Source organism: Oreochromis aureus, linkage group 20, assembly GCF_013358895.1.
Source record: "Oreochromis aureus strain Israel breed Guangdong linkage group 20, ZZ_aureus, whole genome shotgun sequence".
Lineage (NCBI taxonomy): Eukaryota > Metazoa > Chordata > Actinopteri > Cichliformes > Cichlidae > Oreochromis > Oreochromis aureus.
Window position 1 is genome coordinate 36,333,175 of NC_052961.1, and position 17,853 is coordinate 36,351,027.

A 17,853-nucleotide genomic window follows, 5' to 3' on the forward strand; every position below is an offset into this window, starting at 1 on the left:
CTCTTGGCTGCATTTCTGATCAGCGCTCTCCTTGTTCAGCCTGTGAGTTTAGGTGGACGGCCTTGTCTTGGTAGGTTTACAGTTGTGCCATACTCCTTCCATTTGTGAATGATCGCTTGAACAGTGCTCCGTGGGATGTTCAAGGCTTGGGAAATCTTTTTGTAGCCTAAGCCTGCTTTAAATTTCTCAATAACTTTATCCCTGACCTGTCTGGTGTGTTCTTTGGACTTCATGGTGTTGTTGCTCCCAATAGACAACCTCTGAGGCCGTCACAGGGCAGCTGTATTTGTACTGACATTAGATTACACACAGGTGCACTCTATTTAGTCATTAGTACTCATCAAGCAATGTCTATGGGCAACTGACTGCACTCAGACCAAAGGGGGCTGAATAATTACGCACACCCCACTTTGCAGTTATTTATTTGTAAAAAATGTTTGTATGAACCGGAAGTCCAGGTATTACTCCAGTGTTGCCAACTTACCTAGTACCGGAAGTGCTCGTGTTGTGTTTATGGTCTCTTTCCTTTGTTAATGACAGCATACAGGGGTTACATTATTTATACCCCAACACTTTAAATGACAACTAATATCAACGAAATACGGGGAAAAAAAACCGTGTGCTGCGCCAAGATTTTTTTTTGGCTGTACATCATTAACAAATTAGTTTCGTGACGAAATATTACTATCACTCTTTTTTCCCCTGGTTCATCAACGCCGCACGGGAAGAATTGTGTTTGTCATGTGACAGGAAGTATATGTTGAAGTTCGACATATTTCGAACATCATTCGGAAGTGTGTTATTTACAATGTAGCGACACATAACTCTAACGTATTGAAATACGACAGTTACAGGTTTTATTTTGTTTGGTTTTTGATTTTGTCTGAGAAGCTCAACAGTGTTGCCATCAGTTGCTTATTAGATTAGCGGGTTGTGATCTCTGTGACATGCTAGATTTAGCATTTAGCATACTGGCTACCTTGCTATGATCCGTCACCACAACCATCTCGACTTGGGTGCTCTCTTTTGACGGATAACGCTGGTCAATAAGTCCGCTTTCAGTTTCACTTTTTCCCCCTATTTAGCTAGTGCCCCTTCCTTAATGCCGGAACATATTTGACTACCTTGGGTTGCTGTTGCTGTCCCACTAAATGTTTCTAAAGTCCTGTCCTGAGTGCTCTGACATGACATGGCCACCGACTGACAGTGGCAATAGGCTGGTACTGACAAGAACTCAAGGATGGATCGATAAGGCAGCTGTCGTCTTTGGCGGTGAGTCAGTGGCACTTCTGTTCGTAAGAGTAACATTTGACCGATGTTTGTTGTAACACGCATATGCTAGCTAACTACTGACTTTCCAGTTGAGGAATTTCCAGTTAGTCCTTCTGTACTAACACTGGATAAATCAAAACATTCCTGCTAATCCCATATATATGTCGTTGCTTCATTAATAGTAGCCGTTTCTGACGACACGTGATGGAATAGCTTTAACCTGGTGCCTGCCGCGACTATTTCGGTGATGAAACCAGCTGCAGAACCGCTGATTTGTAAGGATACCAGTTTGTAGAGAAGGTTATCACAGCCTGGCTGCTACATTTGGCTGAAGAACAGCAAACCTACACCCCCAAAACTGTGGCGAAGCGGATTTTAACGTTATGCCATGACAACTACCTCAAAGTACTAGACCGCAGTTGGTTTGTCAGTGTTTCCAGCTGTTGGATGGAGGCATTAATGAGGAGTCAGTACAAACTCTGTGTTGAAAGTCGTACAGAAGCACGTTCTTAATTTTGGTTATGAACGCGGCAGCAGTTGCTTATAAATATGTGTGTTTACGAAACGAATTTCAGGTCTCTTAGTGGGGCACTGCACAGGTGACAAGTTAAAGAGCAATTCATGGAAAACCTGTGTTAGTAAAGTGTTCAGCCACCACATGCTGATAGAGTAGCTTCAGTCCTCGGATCTTTACAGGAGGGGTAAACATAATTGCTCCAACAGACACCATACTTTCATGTTTTCATGATGGTGTTGAAGACCATTTTCTGACCCCTCAGGCAAAAATCTCCCATAGTACTGGTATGGTGATTGTGAAAGTTATAGCATATGAATCACACAATTTTCATTCTCGTACAATTCAGTGAGTGCCCTGTGAACTGAGTAGTTGAAATCCCACATGAAACCAGTCCCATTAAGACAAAATGTTTCATTTTGGAGTACAGGCGCTCTCTCACAACCACTATAGCTTGATTTCTTTAAGCTGTCGTCTGTCTGTATCTGACTTGTAGCAATTTACTGGAGGTTTATAGGAACATAATGCAAATGGTTAAAAAAAAATTGTCTATGTTTATTAGACATTTAACGGCTCCCTCGTAAGACCTGCAATCAAGAGGGTCAATCTTTCATCATCACAATTTTCTCCCACCACGGGGTGGTTCTCATCACCCCCCAGCCATCAGGATGTTGGAGGGCCTTGTTGCCTGGGTGCTGAACACATACCTAGGAAAATATGTTAGCAACCTAAACACAGATCAACTCTCCATTGCTCTTCTGAAAGGTAATTACACATGCTTAAATTGTACAGACGAGTAACTTCACTTCTTTCATTTTTGCTTTTGTTTCTTCTTCTTGTCTTTGTCCATTTTCCTCTCACCTTAGTCTGTTGTACTTGATGGCTGCCACTCCAGACTTTAACCAGTTTATGGATATTAGTTCTAAGTAAAATTTATTCCAGGGGGTGGAAGATTGGCACACCTCTGCTATGCCGGTAGACTAATAGTGGTTTGATCTGCTGCTGTTTTAATGATATGCAGCTCAATCCCTCCATAAGCTTCAACTGGTTCAGAACTCTGCTGCTCGCATTATCACCAGAACCCCTCCTACCAGCACATCACCCCTGTTCTTCAGGAACTTCACTGGCTCCCTGTGAAATTACGGATAATATTCAAACTTCTTCTGCTCACCTTCAAGGCCATTCATAACCTCGCTCCTCCTTACCTTTCTGACCTGTTAACCACTACCTGTTCTGCCTGTTCACTTCGATCTTCCTCTTCTATCCAGCTTGCTGTACCTTCCTTCCGCCTCACCACCATGGGAAGCAGAGCTTTCAGCTGCTCTGCTCCCAGGTTGTGGAACTGCTCTACCCCAGAAATAAGAAACATTGGTTCTCTCCCCAGTTTAAATCCCAACTCAAAACTCATCTGTTCAAATCTGCATATTCACTGTGAATCCACTGTTTGTTAATTTTATCTTGTGCTTTTGTTTTATTGTTCTTATTTTGCCATTCTATGTGTCTTCCTATTGTAAAGTGTCCTTGGGTGACTTGAAAGGCGCTCACAATTAAAATTTATTATTATTATTATCATTATTATTATTAATATAATGTTAACTATGTGTGGTCAAAGGGAGTGTGTCAGGACATCTAAAACAGGCAGTGTGCTTGGAAAATCATTAAGAGACGGTGTAAAAGCTGTCAAGGTCATATTAATCAGTCTGAATTCAGACACTTTTAAAGGAGTGTGCAGCACCCTTAGTAAACATGGTGTTTATCTGTTTATTGTTATTCTTCAGGTGCAGTGGAGTTAGAGAACCTCCCTCTGAGGAAGGATGCCCTTCGAGAGTTTGACTTACCATTCGAAGTCAAAGCAGGTGAAACACATTCACTGATATCTGCACATAGTGTAGAGACAACTACTTTGTTTAAACAGATCTGTATCTGTGTGAATACACAGAACTACTTGTCACTTATTTGCTAAGTGCAATCACCAGCAGTCGAACGAGTGGTTACCCTAATTTGTCAGACTGGCTGAAGAATATTTTCAGAGTGCCTACATGTTCTTATAAAACAATTGATTTTGGGCATCAGTGTATCAAAAGAGGCAGTGGATATAATATATCTCTGTATCGATATTTCCTCACACATTTATTTGGTACCAGAAACCTTTTGTGTTGTGTTTGTAGTCCAAGTAGTGTCATATAGAACTAAAGAAACATAATCGCAATGCCATGCTCTATTGGCAATTGTTGGCCTGTTTCGAATTTGCCCTTTGTTAGCAAATTAGTTTTAAAAAGTTGGAAAGTCAGTTCAGATCTTTATTATGCAAATGGCAGATTTTTGACCTTTTTCATTGGGATTTTCAAAAGCAACACTTGACTTTTGGAGGTCTATAGTTATCTTTTGATAGCTTTCGATGCAGGGAATTGCTCTGTATTTGTTCTACAGTGTTGATACTGTTTACCATAAAACTTTACCTAACATGCTTAAGGCTGTGGTGGATATCTTTGGCTCTGCGTTAAATTGTTTTTTTCCTATTTATCTGATAGGACTTTCTCTGTTAGGGCGTGTAGAAACATTGTCCTGCCAAATGCACGAGGAGTGTGTGGCAAAGTATTTCTGCGCAGTGTACCAGGGGCAAGTTTTTCTCTATCATTGCCTTTCTAACAGTGGGGTGTTCTGCAGACCTTACCCTGCCACATACCCTCTGACCGGCCGGGAAGCCATCTAGCGTAGTCCAGCAGGAACATCTGCTGTCTGCGCCTGTGTGAGATGGTTGTCACAATGAGGCAATGATGGAATTCGTGAATTAGACACTTCCAGTCCCAACCCATCTCTTTAACCAGGCTCACCAGAGAGGTGATTTAGCCTCTCTCCATTCTTTCAGGAGGTTGAGGTGATATATTTGTGTGGCACCCCCCCTATTCAACCGTACCACTGCATAGTGAACATCCCCTACTGGCTGTATCACAACGAAGGGCCATTGCCACTTGGCGAGTAACTTTGAGCTGGATGAAGGGAGCAATGAGTGAAAATTGTCTGAGCTGACATTCCTGACCCTGGTGCAGATTTTCCTGAGATAACCTCCCCAATCTGTGAAGTTCTGCTCTTAGGTCCAGAACCTATTGAATTTTGTTCTTAGGTGGGCTTGGACCTTCCGCCCAGTTTTCTTTAACCAGATCCAACACCCCGAGCGGCTTCCTTCCAAACAGTAACTCAAAGGGAGAAAAGCCTGGGGAGAGTCTAACCAGGGTTCTAATTGCATTCGTCCCTGTGAATGAACTTACAAAGCATGAACTTCAAGGTGTTATTCACTTGCTCCACCAATGCCTCAGCAGATGGTAGACGCTGGTTTGAATAGACTTGATGCCTAGTAACTTGTAAAGCTCCTTTAACCCTCTGGGGACAACAGGCACGCCGGGAAATCCATATCACATGACCGATTTAAGATGACATAGCATCAAAATGCAGCCCCACTAAGTCTCCATTTTTCCATGTTTGCAGTTATTTCATGATTCAGGCTTTAAAGGGTGGCTGCAAAAATATGACAAATGATACCTTTTGGATTCAAAACTGCAGCAATTACTCTCTTTAGTTCCAAAACATTACAGCATTTTGGTAAAAGAAGAGGTTGTACAACACAGTGTGAATAATTTTTGTTGTCACTTTTTTTGAAAGGTGTTGCTGCAGTCAAATGGAATAAGCACAAATGCTGTAAGGAGTCTTTGGTGGGTTGTGGGTTCTGGCTCAGCTGGGGAGGGTTGGAGCAGTGGGTTCAGGGGTGGTGTGAGGGGAGGCTAACCAGCATTGCTGGTCTCCATCGTCCAATCATGGCTTCCGGTCGGGCCTACACAAATAGGGGAAAAAGCTGTGGCCAACAAAGTGCAACAAAATAAACTCCCACAGCACTGCAGTGCCTTATGTGTCGGGTTCTTTTTTTGTTACTGAGTCATTACTCAGTTGGGGGTTTAAAAGCTATTTCAAGCCTTACGATGCATGATTACAGACATGACATAACATCTGCAGTATTTAAAAAAGTACTTAATCTGTTTCTTTTACTAGGCTTCATTGGAAAGATCACTCTCCAGATCCCTTTCTACCGGCCTCACAGTGACCCATGGGTCATCTCCATGTCCCAGCTCAACCTGATTGTTGGCCCTGCCCAGCTGCAGGAGTATGACGGAGAGAGGGACAAAGACGAGGAGAGAGAACGCAAAAAACGCCTCCTCAAAGCTCTCGAAGACAAATTCAAAGTAGATCAAGAGTGTTTTGTTTTTTCCCAGAAATGGTTATTAGAAAATAACAACGTAACAATACATTCATCTTGCAATGTAATTGTCTAATTGTTTACTAATAAACTTTGCCTCAGTGAAAACGCTGTTGTAAATTGTAGATGCAGGCCACTGCATCAGTTCTTGCCTAAACAATTTAGGGTTATCTCACCTAACTATTATTTTTGATTGTGATAAAATGATTTTCTGTCTTATGTCCAGACGAACTCATGACATGGCAAGTTGTCTGTCCGTCTGTCCATCCAGAATTCACAGGAATCGCTTTTATCTCAGACACTGATTTTATGATGTCTGGCTTTTCTACTAAGCACAGTTATCTTTAATGTATTTTTCATATGTCTTTGGATCTTTCAGAATGAGTGTGAACAGACAGGAGAGTCGTACTGGTACTCTGTGACTGCCTCATTAGTCACCAGAATTGTGGAAAATATTGAGGTAAGACATGAGATACCAGTTGAGATTATATCATAAGCAAGTAAAGGTAGAATAATTATTACAAACAGCCCAACGAATAAACAGAATTTGGTCCTTTTATGTTTTCCCCTCACAGCAGATCTCAGCGGTGGTGGATTGTTTGTTGGTCTCCTGTGGTTTGTCTTCAGCAGTTAAAAATAAATAAATAAATGACCTCCTTTTTTCCATGAAGCAGCTTTTAAAAGAAATCTTCCTGAAAAGTCTCTGAAAATAGAAATGTGCATGCAGTCAGCTTGTGATCTTTTTTTGAACAAGGAGCGGACGGTGACCAGAGGGTCATTTTGGCCTGTTGTGAGCACATGACATGTGAACAAATGGTTTACAAACTACATAGAATACACACATCAGGCACAGTTCTCTCAGGGTCACATTTACTGCAGACTTTGAATTTCTTCATTTATGAACAACGACACAGCTGGTTCACTTCATTCAAAAGTTAGCTTAACTCTTTGGTACTAAGGTAGTTCTCATTATCTCCCTTTGAGTTACAGACTGATCTGTGACTGAATGATGTTTTTTTTTATATGTCTAGCTGAAGATCCAACATGTGCATCTACGATTTGAGGATGACTTTTCCAACCCTGAGAAGCCCTTTTCCTTTGGCGTTTGCATCAACAATATATGTGCTCAGAACCCTTCCAGGGAATTGGTAAGTGTTAGTTCATTTCATAAAATCCAATCATTTGTTATATTCATGAGAACAGATGATACAGTAGTCCATTTGGGGTTTTGGGGTTTTCTCTGTATTATTGTAGGGTCTTTACCTTACAGTATAAAAATATATATTTGCATTAGAAAGTTTAACTGATATGCATTAATATGTCATTGTTCTTGTTCTGATCATTCTCAGCCTCTTTCATGAAATGGGCAGTCATTACACATAGGGTTTAGGGGTGGGTTTTGATTATTGATTTATCGATTAAAATCGATTCTAGCTGGGATAACGTGATATCGATTCATTAAAATCCTGAATTGATTTTTAATATAAATTTATTTTGCCCGAAATGCCAGAATCTCAGGTTAAACCTCACAAAATTTCAACAACCACCAAACAGCTAAAACTGTAAATGAGACCAGGTACACGGAGTCTGCACAAAGATGTAAACCCAAAGCACGGACCCACCGACGGATCAGAATCAGTGAGATGTCGCCTTTCTCACCCGACGGCACGGACACGGTCGGGGCTTCTGGTGATTCTGGTGTTTCGGCAGGTCCGCACTTTGTGTTTACGTCCTTTTTGCGCTAGATTCTGAAGCTGTAGGTTTTATCTCTCTCCAAACAATATTGACCGAACCAGCAGCAAAAGAAGATCCAAACTACGCTTCACATAAACATCGTCATGAATTCCCTCTGACTTTTACTGTTTTGCTTCCACCACGATAAAAATCACACTTCATGCACAGCTCTCTCTCTCTCTCTCTCTCTCTCTCTCTCTCTCTCTGTCTCTGTACTTCAAGAACAGTTTCCCGTCTAAAAATCTGTTTTCTGCATTATTCGCTTGCTTGTTACGCACAAGTCTACCGTTGTTTACAGTGCTGTCAGCCGCTGTTTTTTTTTTTCCTTTTACTTACTTCTGAAAAGAAAACCTCATTTCTGCTGTTCAATAGGCTACTGAACAAATTTAAACTTTTTAAAATTATGCAAAATTGCAAAACGCTTAGCCGTGTCTCTAATAAAACCTCTGTAACTTTGCTCTGCTTCTCTTCAGCAGCATCAGGTAACGTTCATATGTTGATTAATGGTTTTCTTTCGTTTTTGATCTACTGCAGAATATTTTTATAAAATCCCAGGCCAGGAAAATCACCTTCACGTTTTTCTGTGTTTTATCTTCAGCTACTTTGACACAAAGGCATCTGCTGTGATGCTCACACCTTTGATAAAGTCTCGCAAGTGTCAGCTTTCTTTTTATAGATATAAAAATGTGGAAATGTACTGATGCATGATCTGAATTATAATATTTCTGACTGTCTGAGGCAAAATTTCCCCGATTCGAATTAAATTGAATCGAATCGTGGATCGAATCGATTCGGGACCTTGTGAATCGGAATCGAATCGATTCTAGAAATCAGTGACGATACCCAGCCCTAATAGGGATGTTCCTGGCGACTAATTTCTTAGTCACGTAACTGTGGAAAAAAAAAAAATACGACTAAGAGACTACTCTGAAACTAAGACACACTGAGATGTTACTGCATTATTATATTACTCAGTTACATCTGAGAACTGTTTAATGAAAAATGTCAAAAACTAATAACAAAGGCGTTTTAAACTATTAAGGACATTCTTAATAATAAATCATGTGTCACATTATCAACATTAAACATAGCGTAATGTTGATAATGCAAGATTCGAGGTGCCGCACAGTTAAGTAGCAGAAGAAAAACAATTAAAATAAACCAACATGTTGCTATAAAAGCTATCACCTTGTATGACTAAAATGTGATCAGTTAAATTGCGACTGAAAAATGTGGAGCATTGTGCTGTGCATTATGATTCATGTGGTTTCAAAATTCATGACAACCACTAAAATGAAGGTTAAAATCTAAAATAACAAATCAGTAAATCATCCAACTATTTTCTTCCGCTTATCTGAAGTCAGGCCGCATGGCAGCAGGAAAGCCCAGACATCTCTCTCGCCACCTCCTCCAGCTTATCCAGGGAAACGTCGAGCCTTTCCCAGGCCGGGTGATAGATGTAATCTCTCCATCTCGTCCCGGGTCTACCCCTGGGTAGGACATACCTGGGCGGAGCACCTTACCCGGGAGGTGACAGCCTTAGCTGTCTATTTTGATTCAGGATGAGTAGTGGCTCTACTCTGAACCCCTGCTGAATGATTGAACTCCTCACCCACCTTTCGGAGAAAGTTAATTTCCAGGTGTATCCGTGATCTCAGTCTAATAGGCTTAGCAAAAACATCAGGTCTAGATTAACAGATTTATGCCGTTTCTCAACAACAGTGTGCCATCTCGTGGCGGATGTCTGCATAATATTTAGGACAATAATTTACCAGCAATGGGCATCAATTCAAATTTTAACTATTAGATTAAAAGACTATTATGTCTGGTACCGACCAGTGACGACAGTGACAATTAGTCGGCTAGTCGGCTAGTCAACTAGTTGTGGAAATGCCTAATCACAAGTCATCCTCCTTAATGCTGTACTGGACATTATGTGTTACATTAATGCAAAATTGCCCTGGAAAGCACTAAATACTGTTAATAAGTATTACTGATGAGCAGCGGAGTGTCACAAAAAGAGATTCTGTGTGCCTTTTCATTTTTTTCTGTGGAAAATTAGAAGCATTATCAAACATTTCCATTAAGAGCCATCACTCTGTTAATATGTCAGCTCTGTCTGAGACATGGCCTAAAATGAAATCAGTCAGTTAATATCAGATGTGCATCACATTTACAAAAGAGGTTAGAGGGTAAACGGCTCCTTTTATTGATTAAGGACTTGGTTTGGTCTTTGGATTTGAGGTTAGTGGTGGTTTTCTTTTGCAGGTCCAGAAGCTTTTCAGACAAAAGCAGTTGGAGATCGAAGACTTCAGTGTCTACTGGGACACTGAGTGTGAAATGCTGGGAAAGCTGCCCATTAACCAGATCCAGGTCAGTCATATGGTGAACTTGGTGGCAGATCTCTGGAGTATTACAGCTTAGTTCTGAAGACCACCTGGATGGCTTGTCTTTAAAATTCAGTTCACTGAAACTCTGATAGAATGAACAAGTGTCTTCCAAAATACATTCACTCATTTGCTGTTTTGATGATGATGAAAAGTATTTGGGTTGCATCAAATAACTATGATTTCCATAGCATTACAACACATTCAGAAGACGATTATTCTGATGACCATAGTCCTGCATGGACCCAAACTGTGTTTGTGAGATGACGCTCACAGCATCACAGGTCCACCTGATTGTTATACCGTGAGGATCGAGGGTTCAGGATTTTATTTTATTTTGTCAGCTCTCTGGGTATAGTCCACCAGTTAGAAATCCTCTTGGACTATGATCTGTGATTATACAAAGCTAGATCAAAAGTAAAATCTGCTCAAAAGAGATACACCATATGAGTAGGCTAATTGTTTTTTTAACTAACAGGATGCCATGAGCCAGTGTATGCAAAGCCGTGACCATCAGTACATCTTTGAGCCGGTGTGCGCATCTGTGCTGCTCCGAAGAAACACTTCCAAGGAGCCTTTGAGGTCCCGACACACCCCACGAATCGAAGGCCAGGTTCAGCTGGAGTCTATGTCTTTACGCCTTTCACAGGTCTGTATCAAAATCTAACGTCCTCTTTGTCAACAGTGACAACTGTTTCTGTAATATTACATATGTGAGTATTTCGTATCCCCAAAGAAGAATTTGAGGGTCTCCATAATCCCACAGTCATGCTGTGGGCATGTATAATTGAAGCAGTGTCTGGCCATAACTGGGGCTGAGATAACTGATGTAGGTAAACAACTGTACAGTGGCCCCCTGGGATGGATAAGATTTGCCCTACAGTTCCTCAAGGCTCTGGATGTTGTAGGGCTGTCCTGGCTGACACGTCTCTGCAGTGTTGTCTTGGGTGGTACCTCTGGATTGGCATACTGGGTAGGTGGTTCCCCCTGTTTAAGAAGAGGGACCAGAGGATGTGCTTGAACTAGGGGGATCATCTAGGGCTGCCCTTTGTCACTGATTCTTTCATAGTTTTTATAGACAGAAAATCTAGGCATAGCCAGGTAGTGACCTCCAGCTTTCAGTGGAGCGATTTGAGGCTGATCTTGAATTGGTGGGGATGAGAATCAGCACCTCTAAGTCTGAAACCATGGCTCTCAGCTGGAAACGGGTCAAGGACAAGTTGGAACCCCAGGTGAAGGAGGTATCGGGGTCTTGTTCGCTAGTGAAGAGAGAGCAAAGCGTGAGATTGACAGATGGATTAGGGCTGTACAGATCTGTTCTGGTGAGGAAACAACTGATCATAAAAGAGTTGTGTAATTTTTAAAACTGTGTATATACTGTATATTCTGTGTATTTATTATCTCACTCTTATTGCCTGTTTATGCCCTGTCCTTATCTTCAACGTCATGCTGCTCTGTTGTATGTTAATTGCCCCTTGGGGATAAATAAAGTCTTTCTGATTCTGATTCTGAACAACTGGTCAATCTGGATTCCTCACCTATGGTCCCAAGCTATGAGTAGCTATGAGATCATGGATACAAGCGGCAGAGATTAGCTTCTGGGTAGCTGGGTTCTTCCTTAGAGTAGAGCCGCTGCTCCTCCACCTCGAAACGAGCCAGTTGAGGTAGTTCGCAGGCGTCTGACTAGGGTACCTACTGGAGGGCGCGTAGGTGAGGTATTCCGGGCATGTCCTACTGGGAGGAGGCCCCAGAGATTACATTTCTTGGCTGGCTTGGGGACGTCTCAGTGTCCCACTGGATGAACTGGAAGAGGTGGACTAGGTGAGGGAAGTCTGGGCTTCTTTGCTCAGGCTACTTGACCCACAACCCGACCTCTGATCACCGCTAGAAAATGGATGTATGAATTTTCCATGCTTAGGAACTGAAGCTAATCTGGAGCTTTCCCACTCAAAAAGTGTTTAATATGGACCAAGGCTAGAATTTTGGATGATGTTTGTTGTCTGTGTGTCTTGCCTCTTAGGTGCAGTACCAGCAGATCATGGCCTTCCTTAAAGAGCTGGATCGCAGGGAAAGAGAGATGTTTTACAGAAAGTGGAGACCGAAAGTACCTATTTCAGGAAAGTAAGTTTACACTTAAAGGTACAGTGTGAAAGATCTCACTGCTGGATGTCAGTAGATTGCAGACTGTAGTCAACTGAATTCCATTTTCTTACCTCTCTTGATTGAACTCCATAACACTGGCGACTATGACCAAAGTCATTTTAGTTTCTGAGTTATAAACTATTACTTTCTCTTAAAAAGATGATATTTGCAAATAGGAAATGACAAAAACGTGAACCTTTGTAATTGGATTACTTTATCCCTATGCTGGTCCCGATGTCCCTTTCTTTCATGTTTTTCTTCTTTGGTAAAGGACACTTTCTTTGATGATAAAACATAGGTGTGATCCTTGATATCTTGATTTGAAGGTATATCTTCAAGGTGTACACGCAAATCAAATTTGCCCCCACAGCACGCGAATGCCTACAAGTGCTTTTCTTCACCTGTGGTTTACTGTGTATTTGCCTGGTCTCTAGTTACATGCAGACACACACAAATACGATTTGTCCACATCTGCCTCCGATCACCAAACTTGCAGCCTCTGATCCAGCATCCACTCTGCTCCGCCTCAGTCTGCAGCTCCCTCTCCTCAGCTCTGCTGCTCAGACTTGAAATTATTTGACCATGGAGTTTCCTCTTTATTTGCTTGGATTAGTTTTCCACACTCTAAAGTCTCTCTCTCTAAAGAGTTCAGCTACGTTACCCCGCTGCTCAGAACAGTCAGTAACCCAAGTCTTCACTCACATTCTCCCCCATTTGCTCCGGTTCAAGAAATCCCATCCTCAGCCCTGCAGCAATTATTTATCTCTTATCCAACCATAGCTCCCTATAGATTTATTTATCAGTCACATCTAGCTTGCGCTGGCTGTTATAGCAGCCTACATGTCAAAATGTGTGTAAATAATTATGTTGCTAGGCAATCCAGCGTGGCGATGCAGTGATTCTACATTAATTTCTGTGGGGTCAAAATGATGTCTGTTTTTTCCTTTACCAGTAGACTTGATAACATGCTGTACTGTATTTTAATACTCGGGTTGTTGTTTAATAAACCTTTGAAATCATGCAGCTGCCGACAGTGGTGGATGTTTGCCATCCAAGCCAACCTGAGTGACATAAAAGAGCAACGGCGGCGAGGCAGTTGGGACTTTGCCCTGCAGCGCGCCCGGGACTCCCTAACCTACACCAGCCTCTACTTCAGAAGGCTCAAAGGAGTCCTGAGTCCTCAGGAAGAGGTACTTCAGTAAGAGAAAGATGAGATGAATAATACATATTTAGTATAACATGTTGCTAATATAAAAAAGAAAAAATCTAATCCTAATAAAAAATACCAAAAGTACACAGGGTTGAGTTTTTTTTTTAAATGATGGCTAGATCCCTTACTCAGATATTCCTATTGCCCACATCTGTACCATTTTCTATAGATAAGAAAATTATTTTTGTATAAAATCTTGCTTAGCTGAACAGTGATGGCATGAAAAGTGTGTGAATACACTAACCTCATTATGTTCTTTGGTTTAGTCTTGTTGTCTGTCCAAGTGCATGGATAGGAAGGCAGTTAATTTGTACTGTACTGATCTTTCAAGATTATATTCTTTTGAGAATATTTCCTTGGACTTTTTCATCTAGAGTGAGCTGGAGCGGGTTGAGGATGAGCAGACATTTGAAGAGCTGCAGATTCTCAGAGAAGTTGTCCATGAGTGGTTTCGAAAGCAGGAAGTAATTGCAGAGGTATTCTCAGGTTTTTTAAATTGTAAACAAAAAACGCATTGTGTCATTTCCCAGCCTTAGGTAAATGCCTTTCAGATATTGTGTTGTCATTAATCACCACCACCCTTAAACAAGTCAGCCTACAAAAAACGCAGCCATCACTCCTCAGACGGTCATTGATCTTTGTGAATGTCATCTTATTTCTGTGTTACCTCTTTCAGAATGCACGTGAGCCCAGCAGTGAGCCCCAGACGTGTTCATCTACAACATCTGTTCCAAAGAGCGGGAGTTCAGGAATGATCCAGTACCTACAATCGTGGTTCCCAGGCTGGGGGGGCTGGTATGGAGAGTCCCAGGATCCAGATAGGCCACAAGAACTCCTGCAAAGTCCATCCTCTTGGAATATTCTTGGTGAGCTAGGCGATGGTTGTACCTTTCACAAATGCCAGCTGCAAACAGTTTTACATCTATTTTTCGTCTATTTGTAAACTCTAGTTGTGGTAGTGTAGACATTTCTTGTGAAGCAATCTTCTGTTTGAAATAATGTAAACATTTAATATTTTTCCAGCAGAAACAGAAGAATTGTTTGACCCCTTGGAGGACTCTCACACTTTGAACACGTTCACCAGGCGAGATCATCTGTTTGCCCGGTTGGACTTCTTACTGGAGAAGGGTGGAGTCACCCTCTTCCACCAGGACAAGTGCGGAGACACGCTGCATGAGAGTGGAGTCATACAGCTGGAATTCTCTGGTATATCAAAGCAGGAATTGTGTCTTTTAAATGTCTAAACTCAAGCATCTCAAATGAAAAACCAGAATATTTGCACATCTAATCTGCTGTGTGTGGAAGAGTTGGATTGAGGAGGCTGTACTTTGGTTAGATTTATTAGAGAACCATTAATACTCTTTCAACGATGGTAACACTGGATAGAAAGAGAACAATGGTGGCTTTGTTGTGAGGGTAAAATGACGACTGTAGAGTGAAAACTGTGGCCACAGCAGCAGTTGAAAGACAAAAAATTCAGATAATTTTTCAACTTCTCCCACTCGGGCAGTTAATCAACCCTAAATGGACCCAGCAGCTCTGGTAAACTGTAGCATGTTTGTTCATTTGTTTTGTGTCTTCATTCACCTGCAGGATGGAAACATAGTTAAATACAGTCTGCATTGATTATCAAGAGAGGGGGTACCCTGGGTGAACAGGGTACCCCCCTCTAGAATAGAAATATTCTAGTTGAGATGGATGATGTCACGTAAAATATTCATGTCCTAGCCTTACAGATAAGGACCTGTTAGAGACATAAGAAACCAGCCAGTTAAGAGTCACATAACTGATGCGATCAAAGTCTTTGTTCCAACAAGGGACTGATGTTCACAATCTATTATAAGTTTAATCTACCTACAGCTATTTTTCCCATAGACTGGTGGGAAAATGTAGTAAACTCAAAACCTGTGCACGTCTGTCAAAATCCAAATGACTATAACTGTTTCCACAGGGGTGAAAGTGATGGTGGAGTCTCTCCCTCGCTCAGAGTCCTCCTTATTGTCTGTAAAGCTGGGAAGTTTGTTCCTTCGAGACTTGACCACTCAGGGCACTATCTTTCCTGTCCTGGTGTCGCCCAAAACGGTAAGCAGTAATGGCAGAGCATCACATAAAAATATTGAAAAAGTGAATTGCAGTTCCTCAAACACACAGTTAATTATATTTTGCTGTTACATGTTATAGGGGAACGTTGTTGTTGCTGCTAACCAGTCATCAAGCCAGTCCAGCACTACTTCTGGTAAGGTTTTTGTTTTGTGTTAATGTTAATGATGAACTACAGTTATGAAGTAAAGTTTTATGGAAACAGAATAAAATAATTGGTTTGTTGAGCTTGTGGCTTGGGTGCGTATTAAATTGTGCACAAATGGTTGGCGGAAGATTTCAGTGTGTCGATATTTGTGCCCTGCCAGTGGATTAATTTAGACCATCTCATCATTTTGTCTGGAAAAATAGTTTGCTGCTTTTATTAAAAAAGCCCTTTGTAGAGCCAGAGCATCTTACTTTTCATCACTAATTGAAGAGATAAAAGCAACCCTAGGTTTCTCTTCAGCACTGTAGCCAGGCTGACAAAAAGTCAAAGCTCTGTTGTGCCAAGCATTCCTTTAACCTTAACTAGTAATGACTTCATGAACTTTGTCTTTTGGAGTCTTCTTCCTAGAAGTCCTACTATTAATTAATGTTTCAATCTTAAATATGATCAACCTATTTCGATTAATCTGCTGTGTACCAAATGTACCAAAGATCTTCAAGCTGGCAGTATTTAAACTGTTACTAAAAACCCATCACTTGACCCTTCTCTCTTAGCTAATTACATTCCAATCTCCAACCTTCCCGATCATCTGCAGAGGAATGGTTTATTTGAAGAGTTTCAGTCAGGTTTCAGCACAGAATATGGTTTCTGGGTGTGGATTCATCGACCTCAGTGCAGCGTTTGATACAGTTCACCATAATATTTTATTACAGCGATTAGAGCATGCTGTAGGTATTACAGGAACTGTGCTATAGTGGTTTGAATCATATCTGCCTTCTACTTTGATAAAGTGTATAGTTAGAACTGGATCAAGTGACCCTGAATCCCCTCTTAGTTACACTGCAATAGGTCTAGGATGATTGATTGATTGATTGATTGATTGATTGATGATATTTTATTTATCCCGAGGGAATAAATAAATGCTGGGGGATTCCCACAATGCATTGAGTGTTTCTTCTTCATTCACCTTTTTCACTCACTGTGTTTATACACCACTCTGCATTAATTATTATTAATCTCTGGCTCTCTTCCAGAGTGTGTCTTTGTCCTGTCTTTCTTCTCTCGTCCCAACCGATCATGGTAGATGGCCGCCCCTCCCGGAGGGTGGTTCTGCTGGAGGTTTCTTCCTGTTAAAAGGGAGATTTTCCTTCTCACTGTCACCAAAGCATTTGCTTATAGGGGGTCTCTCTCTGTTTTCTTTGTATTAATGTAACTAATGTCTTTAAATTACAATATAAAGCACCTCAAGGCGACTGTTGTTGTGATTTGGTGCCATATAAATAAAATTGAACTGAATTGAATGTTATGTCTGTGAGATGGTTACTCATAACTTTTTCTCTAAAGAGCAAAATTTTGTTTGTGGATAAATTCCTAAAGCCATTACTATTTAAGGTTGCTAGTTAAGATTTAAAGGATTGATTGGTTCAACAGAGCTCTGACTTTTTTGTGAGCGTGGCTACCGTGCAGAGAGAAACCTAGGGTTGTTCTCCTCTACAGAGGAGCCACAGTATCCAGAGCCGTATGCAGTGAAGATGTAAAGCTGAGATAATCCACCTACATGTTAGAGCAGAGTTCAGGTTGCTGTTCTGTTCTGTGTTGGCACATGGCACTGAAGAAAATAACAGTAGAGGAATTGTATTCTTAAACTTAGTTGCAGCATTTTCAGAAAGACACCTGCTGTGATGAAACTTATTACCCAATGCTGTGTAATCCATTATACGGGGAGTTATGCTTTTATTGCATACTACCAGATTTCAGTGACTATTTCCTTTTTTAACATAACACACTTGAAAACACTTTGTTTGTTATGTTTCTGTCAGGATGCAATGCGGAATGCGTATCATGCCCAGTGTTTGAGATGATTTACGAGCGTAACCCTGTGAGGTGCAAGTTTGAGAGAAGACTGGAAGTAAACACTAGTCCACTGAACATAATCTACAACCCACAAGCTATAAAAGAAGTGATCGAATTCTTTTATAAGGGAAGAATTCACACCTCGGGTAAGTATATTTAAAGTGGATTTTATACCTTGCTGGTTTTCCTCTGTAGCATTTTTTTGCAAGCACTGAGACCAAAAATATGTTCTGTAAGTGAGTG

The 17,853-nt window shown here is 41.1% G+C and overlaps 1 protein-coding gene across 3 annotated transcripts in view; it reads left to right on the plus strand.

Annotated features, from left to right (window-relative positions):
- Positions 1 to 666: 666 nt before the first annotated feature.
- The window catches only part of vps13d (vacuolar protein sorting 13 homolog D), a 113,555-nt gene continuing 96,368 nt past the window's right edge, over positions 667 to 17,853 (plus strand). For 2 of the 3 annotated variants that reach the window (XM_031755611.2, XM_039605016.1), the window contains exons 1-16: positions 668 to 1,272; positions 2,349 to 2,551; positions 3,565 to 3,642; positions 5,831 to 6,021; positions 6,415 to 6,495; positions 7,067 to 7,183; positions 10,038 to 10,142; positions 10,635 to 10,805; positions 12,177 to 12,277; positions 13,323 to 13,488; positions 13,883 to 13,984; positions 14,185 to 14,374; positions 14,532 to 14,714; positions 15,460 to 15,590; positions 15,690 to 15,744; positions 17,577 to 17,756. In XM_031755611.2, the coding sequence (XP_031611471.1) occupies positions 2,455 to 2,551; positions 3,565 to 3,642; positions 5,831 to 6,021; positions 6,415 to 6,495; positions 7,067 to 7,183; positions 10,038 to 10,142; positions 10,635 to 10,805; positions 12,177 to 12,277; positions 13,323 to 13,488; positions 13,883 to 13,984; positions 14,185 to 14,374; positions 14,532 to 14,714; positions 15,460 to 15,590; positions 15,690 to 15,744; positions 17,577 to 17,756 (1,948 nt within the window). In that variant the 5' untranslated portion in view covers positions 668 to 1,272; positions 2,349 to 2,454. Of the gene's footprint in view, positions 1,273 to 2,348; positions 2,552 to 3,564; positions 3,643 to 5,830; positions 6,022 to 6,414; positions 6,496 to 7,066; positions 7,184 to 10,037; positions 10,143 to 10,634; positions 10,806 to 12,176; positions 12,278 to 13,322; positions 13,489 to 13,882; positions 13,985 to 14,184; positions 14,375 to 14,531; positions 14,715 to 15,459; positions 15,591 to 15,689; positions 15,745 to 17,576; positions 17,757 to 17,853 lie in introns of all 3 variants that reach the window. The other variant, XM_039605015.1, reaches the window with a different exon arrangement.